At 44.4% G+C, this 8,855-nt stretch overlaps 1 protein-coding gene across 2 annotated transcripts; it reads left to right on the plus strand.

Moving 5' to 3' along the window:
* Positions 1-202: 202 nt before the first annotated feature.
* Positions 203-4,029, plus strand: LOC123061815 (uncharacterized). Of its 2 annotated transcripts, none has more exons than XM_044485093.1 (7): positions 203-577; positions 937-1,162; positions 2,463-2,660; positions 2,747-2,920; positions 3,014-3,394; positions 3,479-3,637; positions 3,704-3,838. In XM_044485093.1, exons 2-7 carry the CDS (start codon positions 980-982, stop codon positions 3,707-3,709), a joined length of 1,101 nt encoding a protein of 366 aa, XP_044341028.1. In that variant the 5' UTR covers positions 203-577; positions 937-979; the 3' UTR covers positions 3,710-3,838. The 2 variants fall into 2 exon arrangements, with proteins under 2 accessions (XP_044341028.1, XP_044341027.1); XM_044485092.1 differs by having other exon boundaries at positions 204-577; positions 3,717-4,029.
* Positions 4,030-8,855: the final 4,826 nt, after the last annotated feature.

Below are 8,855 nucleotides of genomic sequence, written 5' to 3' on the forward strand. Positions count from 1 at the left end.
GACACTTGTCTAGTTTGACGGTAGGTAACGGTGCCCCAGTTTTGCCGTCTGTGTTTGTTATCCACTGACGGCAAAGTTAGTTGCTTTGTCGTCTGCCTGCTGTCCTACTGACGGCGAACTAATAGAAAAAAAACCTGGCACCGAGCCTTGCTTTGCCGTCTCCTTTTGGTCCCACTGACGGCAAAATAATGGAAACTAAGAAAAGAAAATCCCCCACCCGACCGCATCTCCCCGATTGCTCTGTCTCGACCACACGCTAGGTTATCCCGCCCGTCCCCGGCTCGACCGCGCCGCCGCCACCGCCCGTCCCCGGCTCCACCGCGCCGCCGCCGCCCGTCTCCACCTCCACCGCGCCGCCGCAGCTGGTCCCCGCCTCCACCGCGCCGCCGTCGGGACCCTTGTCCACTGCGCCCCCCACCCGTCCTCCTCCAATGGCGCGACTGCCACCGGGCCGTCCTCCCCTGCCCTAGCGGCACGGCTATCGTGGGCAGCACCGCCTCCGGCTCCCTCCTACGCATCTGCCGCCGCTGGTTACCACCGAAGCGGGGCACCACCTCCCCCTCTGCCCCACCCCACGGTGAGCACCGCTCCCATCTCTGTTCATATTCTTTTAGATGGCTAGATGTATGGATTGCAGTATATGTGGATGGATTTATAGATGTATGCAAGGATGGATGCGTAGATGGATGTATGGATGATTGGCTGATGGATGTATCCCTTTCCATTTTCTTCTGCCTAATTTTTTTAGTATAAGGCAGCCTTGTGCTTGTCCATGCTGATTTGCTGATGGATGTATGGATGATTTGCTGATGGATGTATGGATTATTTGCTAATGGTTGTTCTGCAAGGCAAAATTTCAACTTTTGATTAATGCTCATAGGAAATTAAATGCTCAGTTTTTTGCAACATGCTTAGATTTGGCTTCTCATTATGTAGCGGTTGGAAGAAAGCTGGAGCTAGCAGGGGAAAGTACCGACACATGAACGGCGTACTTGGGAGCCTCATTAAGGAGCATTACCCTGGCATGGTTACTTTGCCTGGGGAGGGCAAAGTTCCGGAGCCAGCATGTACCTGGGACCACTACAAAGCCTATGAGGATCTTGGTGTAGCCAACAACATCGAGTTTCACAACAAAGTCGAGCGGGTCTTTGCTGAACTTTGGGTAATCATTAAGTTTCCTTCACACACTGCATCTCCACCGTCTTGTAGTAGCAAAACTTCTAGCCGTTGATATATATGCTGCACTCGAGAATTAAATATTCCACCCATGAGAAAACTTAGATTTAGATTTTACTTTATTTTTCTTAACAGAATGCTAGCAGACTATAATACTGCAGTAGCAAAACTATCTAGAAAACTTAGATTTAGATTTTACTTTATTTTTCTTAAAAGAATGCTAGCAGACTATAATACTGCAGTAGCAAAACTATCTAGAAAACTTAGATTTAGATTTTACTTTATTTTTCTTAACAGAATGCTAGCAGACTATAATGTTGCAGTAGCGAAACTATCTAGAAAACTTAGATTTAATATTCCTGTAGCCACAAAGGCGAGGAGGCACCCACCATGGACGGATGGACAACCTAGTTTATTTATAAATGTGTGTGTATACCACATGAGGCATTCTTTGAGCTCTGCTGATTAACCTGCAGATATCTAACTTGAATAAAAATCTGTGACGTGGATACTTTGCTGTAAATCTTGGTTCGACCTCTAGTTATTAATATATGAATTCCTAGAAAGAGTACATATTTAGTACTGGAGCTCCCTATGTTGGAAAACTAGTGCGTACTGTATTTCTTAATTGTGTTATTTGTATCTAGAGTATATTTCTAGAACCTGGGTGCATATATATATACCTGATTTTTGGACCTGTCAATTCAAAGAAATATGTGCATCTGATCATCTTTATTGAATGAAATTTCTGAGCAACAATGTTTAAAGGAGCCCATCTCTGGGCCATAGTGCTTGGGTGAATGGCTGGGCACAATTTTTTTCACAGGATATAATTTCTGCGATTTGTGGCTGTACAGAGTACTTTTGTGTAGTAAAGCTGGGTTGAAAATATGTTGATCGCTTGAAGCTGGGTTGAAAATATTTCTGCGATTTGTGGCTGTACAGAGTGCTTGGGTGAATGGCTGTGTACAGAGTACATAGTGCTTGGAGCTCACTGACGCTGCAACCTGAATCCACATGTTGATCGCTTGACATGTAGTTTTTTCGTCAGTTGACACTATCTTCCTTCAGATGCATTCTGCACAAATCACATCCATCCTCACATGTACTAGATCATATAGCTAATATGTTAGCAGTACACGTACTACACTGCACCAAACAAATTCAGTTTCCATAACCAGTACACGTACTACTAGCAGATTTTACTTTATTTAGATTTTATAAGAAACCTCAGACTTAAAGGTTTGAAAATTACTGCACCAAACTAATTTTCTCTATATTTGCAGGATTTCTATAGATGCGAGGATGGAAAGTTGGAGGAGGCACGAGCAGTTGTCAACAAACATTGCCCGAAGCTTGTGCATAATCTGATGCATGAGGCGCGCCCTTTAGCCGTCCGCAAATATATGGCAACTCAAGGCTATAAGAGTCTTGATAAGAAAGCCGGTAGGAGACTCCGTCTTGAGAAGGACAAGTACATGGAGGTAAAGCATATTCATGCTTGTTATTTCCTCAACAGGCTGGCACTCAATTTCTTTTTGACATATATGAGATGCAATTGATCAATTAGGTTACTCCGAGATGGTGCGTCGATAAGGGGGAGTGTTGGGAGCGGATCGTGGACTATTGGTGTTCCAAAGAGTACAGGGCGAAAAACAAAGATTATAGAAATCGGCGAGCCGCAATGCTGGATCCACCACATCATCAAGGCAACTTGAACGTTATGGAGTTCGGTGAACGTTGGGTATATCTTATGGAGTTCTTCATAAGCTTTTTCTTGTCATACATGTTGCCAATCCTTGTGATGAAATCTTAATCATGTTTGCTTTGGTTGCAGGCGTCTCACCATAATGCTCCACTGCCCAACCTTTTCGTCTTGTATGCTTTGGCCCATAAGGCACCGTACAGAACAGTCATGCCTTACGATGAGAATGACACAGCGTCCGCGTACTCCAGCAAGACCGCCTACGATCGGATGGAGAAATTTAAAGGGATGGCAAAAGAGTTGAAAGGGCCCGAGTATGATGTGACAACAGAGCCTCTTGACCACGCGTTGGTCATGATCTCTGGAGAAGGCAGGAAACATGGCAAGGAAGCAATTGCAGGAGGCATGTTCCCTAGTTCCTCCAGTAGCTCTCTCCCTGAATACAAAGCTCGGTTAGGTATCTCAAAATCTTCTACATGTAAACGCTCGACTCCAACTATGGTTGAGATGGAGGTATTCTATACAAGTCCTTCTATATATGTTTGTTTCTTACTTACTGTTGGATTGAAGATGCGATTGCCATGCCATATTTTGCAGGCCCGACTGGCGGAGTTGAGGCGAGTGGCGGCGGAGGAGAGGGCGGAGGAGAGGCGACTGGCTGATGAGAGGACGCAGCAAGCGGTGCAGCAGGCGGTGCAGCAGGCGGTGCAGCAGGCGGTGTTGGCACAAACTAGTCAATGCTTTGCAATGTTTGCGGTTAGTTCCTTAATTGCCAAAGACATACATGAACTCTTCTACCACCAGTACTTAATCTTCACTCAAACATAATTTGCAGGCTTATTGTACCCAGAATGGTATGCCCGCTATGACGATGCCTCATCAATCAGGCCATGGATCTAATACTGATGGATCTTCACATGCACGAGGCCCAAGCGACAACAACCTTGGTGGTTCTCCGAATGTATGAGATCGAGTATGGTTGGTGGTTCTTTTGTCTGTTTGGCATATTGATGATTTCAAGCACGTTATTTGTTCTTGTGCCAAAACGTGACAGTCACCATTCAATCTTGTATGCTATGGAACTTTGTCCTGGGACTATATGCTATGGAACTTTGTTCATTGTTGCTTATATTTGCTATGGAACTATATGCTGTCCTGTTATGGTTCTGTGTTGTGAGGATCTTTGGTTATGGATCAAGGCAATTACTATATTGTGTATTAAACTGTTTAATTGTGTATTAAAATTTGAGATTATAAAAAAAAAGCTTTGCCGTCTAGGGACAGATGGCAAAACTGCCACATGTCGCTAGCCTATGCTTCTGTTGGAATGTTGCCGTCTGGCCAATAGGACGGTTGACGGCAAAGAGGTGACTATTTGCCGTCTGGGACAGCCCTACCAGACGGCAAAGTATGCATCTTTGCCCACTGGGGATCGATCGACAGACGGCAAAGTCCAGCTATTTTGCCCACTGGCCGAAGAACGACAGACGGCAAAGTATGAGTTTTTCCCGTCTGCCTGCCGCGATAGTTGACGGCAAAGTTAATAGACTTTGCCGTCTGCCTGGACGGCCGGTAGACGGCAAAACACTTGACGCCGTCCGTCAGTCCATCCGTTCCGTCTGTTGCAATATTTTGCCGTCTGGCTTTACCCGCTGACGGCAGAAGGTATAGACTGACGGCAAAGTCTTTGCCGTCAAGCAAAAAAAATAGTAGACGGCAAAGAATTCTTTGCCGATTATTCTTTGCCGTCTGACTTTGCCGTCTACTTCCTGACGGCAAACTCTTTGCCGTCTGGATTTACGTCTTTGCCGTCTGTTATCCACAGACGGCAAACTAGCAGTTTCCTGTAGTGACAATTGCATATGGGAGTATGACATAATATTATATCTTACACTTACACCACTGTTTTGTTCTTCAGATTGAATTTATAAATCATAAGGAAGAGACCATGTTTCTTAGCCAATTTTTATCCCTCTTTGCATATACTCTATTACTTGTACTTTTTTTGCTTGGATATTATTTGATATTTAGTCCTAAACATTTGATCTTGCAATGGCGGAATTCAGTTATATTGAGATACTGCAGTTCCAATCATGTGGATTTCCTTCAAACTTTGTTCAATTCATGCAAATTTAAGTTATATGTTATATGTTTCGTGCCTCTATATTTGTCAAGACTATACCATTTTATTATGCAAATAGACAGGCACAGCAACGCGCGCCATCGATGATCTAGTAGTATATATTTTTGTGCACTTCAAATGTATGGTTGAAATCACTCTTGTTTACCAGTGCTGAGATTATATCGAAAGATTATCAAGAACTTCCAGCAGAGTTAAAGCACTGGCTGGGATACAGTTCATTGTATTGTCTTGTGTAGTTCCATTTAATGTATGATTGGCACAACATGATCCCTGTTTGCACAAGTAGGAACAAGGTGAAACCTTCATTAGCTTAGTGCGAAAGGATAGGAAGACATTAGCATATTACTCAACCAGTAGCATCAAATTCATGATGGACAATACGCAAAACATTGCCTCATTGAACCAATGGCAATAAATTGACATGCAAAACAATAGCACTATTATGTCATGACACTAATGATATTCCCTCACTGCTCCACCACATGATTCACCTCCATAGACAAACATACACACGCACATGATTCAGCATAGGGTCCTACTAAAGATTTGTTTAACTCCAACAGGAAAATTAGGTAGTAATAAATTAGTGGTACTTAAGTGTTCCTAATTAATTAAGTGAGACAGCAGAAGTGGATGGGCTCCCTGGAGGATCGTCTCACATGTAAGGTAGTCGTTGTCGGAGCCCTTGAATGGCCTCGACTGAGGCCTCTGGCTTCAGCAAGATCGCCTTGGCACTGTTTATTCTTCTTCTTCTTCCTCTTCATGCTCTGTTTCTCTTTCTCCTCACCAGTTCGTGAAACCAAGTACATGATTGGTCTTCTAATTCAGAATTGGTTTTGTCAGTGAGGGAGTACAAGTGTATTAGTAAAAAACAACATTATTTTCTCATGGCAGTCGGAAAATAGAGATGAACACATGCATTAAATATCATTCTTACCTAAAGGAAGGTTATGGCGCCAATATGGATGATGAGGATTGGAACACAGATCTCCCTTTGTGTAGTTCCACCAAAATGAACCAACTGTTCCATTCTGACATTCCAGTTAAACAGCACAAAAGTCACTTCTTTTAAGAAGAGTTTTGTGCAGTGTACCAAAAGGTCACAATAACAACCAGGTGAATTGGATATCCCTGTTTGCACAAAAAGGCACAGAGGAAACAGTCAAAGTCTCAAACAATTACAGGCAAAAACATTTGGCTAAACTTGTCATGGCTTATAACAATGGGTGCACCAGCAGTCCAGCACCATGTACGTAAACAGGGGCATAAAGTGGTGATTCATAGTTTGTTGCCCCGAGAAACAAACATCCAAGAAACATATCTGGGTTGGTCCCTTTTTGTTCACTCTAGCCACCTACTCCTATGTGTGGATAGCAAATCTAGTCCTGGTCATACCACTGTGTACAGCGTTACCCCTATATTTCCCTTTTCGACCAAGAGACCGGTTGGATGACCAGTCTGTACTACTTTCACCCCCTTTCCTTCATGTTTGTACCAAGTCCGATGTACATACTAAATTCCCCCACCCCCACTTTATTTCTTGTTTGAACCAAGTACTCCCTCCGTCCGGAATTACTTGTCATCAAAATGGATGTGTCTAGAACTAAAATACATCTAGATACATCCATTTCAATGACAAGTATTTTCGGACGGAGGGAGTACAAGATTCGACTCCATGAAGTAGCTTTACCTCTAACAATAGAAGAAAAAAAATGTGACGTTGGACCATCTGATCGAGAGGGGCTGAGAGGTAGAAAATGATGCACATGCAGCGACGTAGCGAGCTGGGGAAGTAGAGCTAAGGCGGTTTCAAACGAAGATATACTGAAGGTCGTCGGGATGTGGATAGGTGGGCGGCGGGAGGCCGGATCCTCCCACACGCAACGATGAAGGGATCGGAGGACCTCCCGCGCCGGCGCTCGGCCAGAGATAACGGTGCGGCCGGCAGTGGGTCTCCTCCCTCGCTGTCGACGACGGCCTAAACACTGCCCCTCCTCTCCTTCACCGGCGGAGGGGGATATGTCCGGATCTGTAACCGGCGGTGAGGATAGAAAGCCAGTGTTTTTTGAAGGGAGAAAGACAGTGTTACTACCCCTATCTTGTTTAAATCTGGAGAGGATGAGAGTGTGTGAATGGAGCAACCCTAGCAAGCAAGCGCGGAGGCTCCGGCCTATATATACGTAGTGAGCAACCCTAGCAAGCAAGCAACCCCTATCTTTGTCAACTCGTACAAGAGCGAGAAATTTCATTACTACAACGCCCTCTCCCTCGCGGACTGAGCTCCGGTGCCTTAACTGCACCTGCCTTTGGCTGCATGACAGGAGGCCCAACCACCTGTTGGGCCCACCTGTCATGGACGCAAAGGCAGGAGCAGTAAGTTGAAGCTTTCGCTATCCCTCCCGCACGAGGTGGACGGACATGCAACAGTGGATTCGATACTGTATAAGTAGGAGTAATCATTATTGTTCGTCTTTTCGAAGAGGCGAAGAGCCAAGCGCAACCCGAACGTGGCAGTTGCGAACGCTCGCGTGGTGCGGTTCCTTGGAGTACTAGCCAGGCTCTTGCATGAGACAAAATTGCTATTGGTTAACAATTAAACTCCATTATCCATTGGTTGATACTCATTCTGCATAGGTCCACGCGCTTAGCACCGTTTCCTCCTGGGGTCACCAATGTTTATTTGCTAATTAATAGCATTGCATGCAATGAACTAGCCATTGCAAGTCATTAAAAGCATGCACACCTCTCATCTATTATTGGTTGATATGTCAAGAAACAAGAAACAAGGTAGAAGTTAATGCACCACGCCTAAGTGTTTTGGGACTATTTGGTTTTTGTAAGGCTGGTCATAGTGGGGAGTAACTTAGACTAGTGTCATGCATATGAGACTAGCCTAAATTACTACCTTCGTAATGCAAAGTAACATAATAGTAGTATTTTAGATGGCTTCATTTATTAGCTTGTAGACTCATCTTATCTTGAAAAGCGCTATGTTATAATAACATATTATGTTACCACCTCTCATTAATTACTTGCCACATAAGCAAAAAATTCTTGGAGTGCGCTATGTTACTAGCTAAGTTACTCCCACTATGGCTAGCCAAAGATGACTTACACACCTAGACGGAGGGAGTAGTATAGCCCTATAAACCAAAAAGGAGTATTTGCCTTTCTAGAGATTTCAACAAGTGACTAGACTACACCGTGTGCAGTACTCCCTTCCTTCCGGTTTATAGGGCTCAAATCTCAAATCTCATGAACCAAGACATTTTGCGATTGGAGGAATGTATCTCGTACTATACAAAACTACCCTAATTAAACTCATGCATTAATTACGTAGTTCTCTTGTTTTCCTCTCTGCCTTGGTCGCGGTGCACAATATTGAGCACTCCTATATGACTAGCCGCTCTATCTACATGCGGGACATTTCAAAGCATCCAGGCCCGCGTGCCATCCACCAAATCACAGCGAGGTGCTACAGTCGAGACTCACCTGTAACCCTGGTGTGGCCGTCATGACCCGTCATATCAGAAAACCCACACCTTTACCAGCAGTGGTAAGGTGGCCTCCAAGTTGGACTGGACGAAGCAACCATCATTTCACTGGAACGCTCGTTCAAGCCCTTTCTTCCCTTTCTTGAAGAAAACCTCACTCCAGGCTACTCACTTCTGCCATTTTTCTTCTGTACCGACGAAGGAAAGGTGGGCGAATCAGTTATGCTGCTATATTTTCATTCCAAGAATCTTCTTTTTGCGAAGCACCGACCGATTCTCACATCCTATTCTTTTCCCGTTTTCATTGCGATTGTGGTTTCCTTTCGATTGCTTTTTG

This window comes from Triticum aestivum, chromosome 3A, assembly GCF_018294505.1.
Source record: "Triticum aestivum cultivar Chinese Spring chromosome 3A, IWGSC CS RefSeq v2.1, whole genome shotgun sequence".
Lineage (NCBI taxonomy): Eukaryota > Viridiplantae > Streptophyta > Magnoliopsida > Poales > Poaceae > Triticum > Triticum aestivum.

Excerpts from the sequence above, each read along its gene's own strand:
- LOC123061815 (XM_044485092.1), top strand. The coding sequence starts at position 980 with ATGAACGGCGTACTTGGGAGCCTCATTAAGGAGCATTACCCTGGCATG. Across the intron at positions 2,661-2,746 it reads AGAAGGACAAGTACATGGAG|GTTACTCCGAGATGGTGCGT; the intron begins GTAAAGCATATT and ends TTGATCAATTAG. Across the intron at positions 2,921-3,013 it reads TGGAGTTCGGTGAACGTTGG|GCGTCTCACCATAATGCTCC; the intron begins GTATATCTTATG and ends CTTTGGTTGCAG.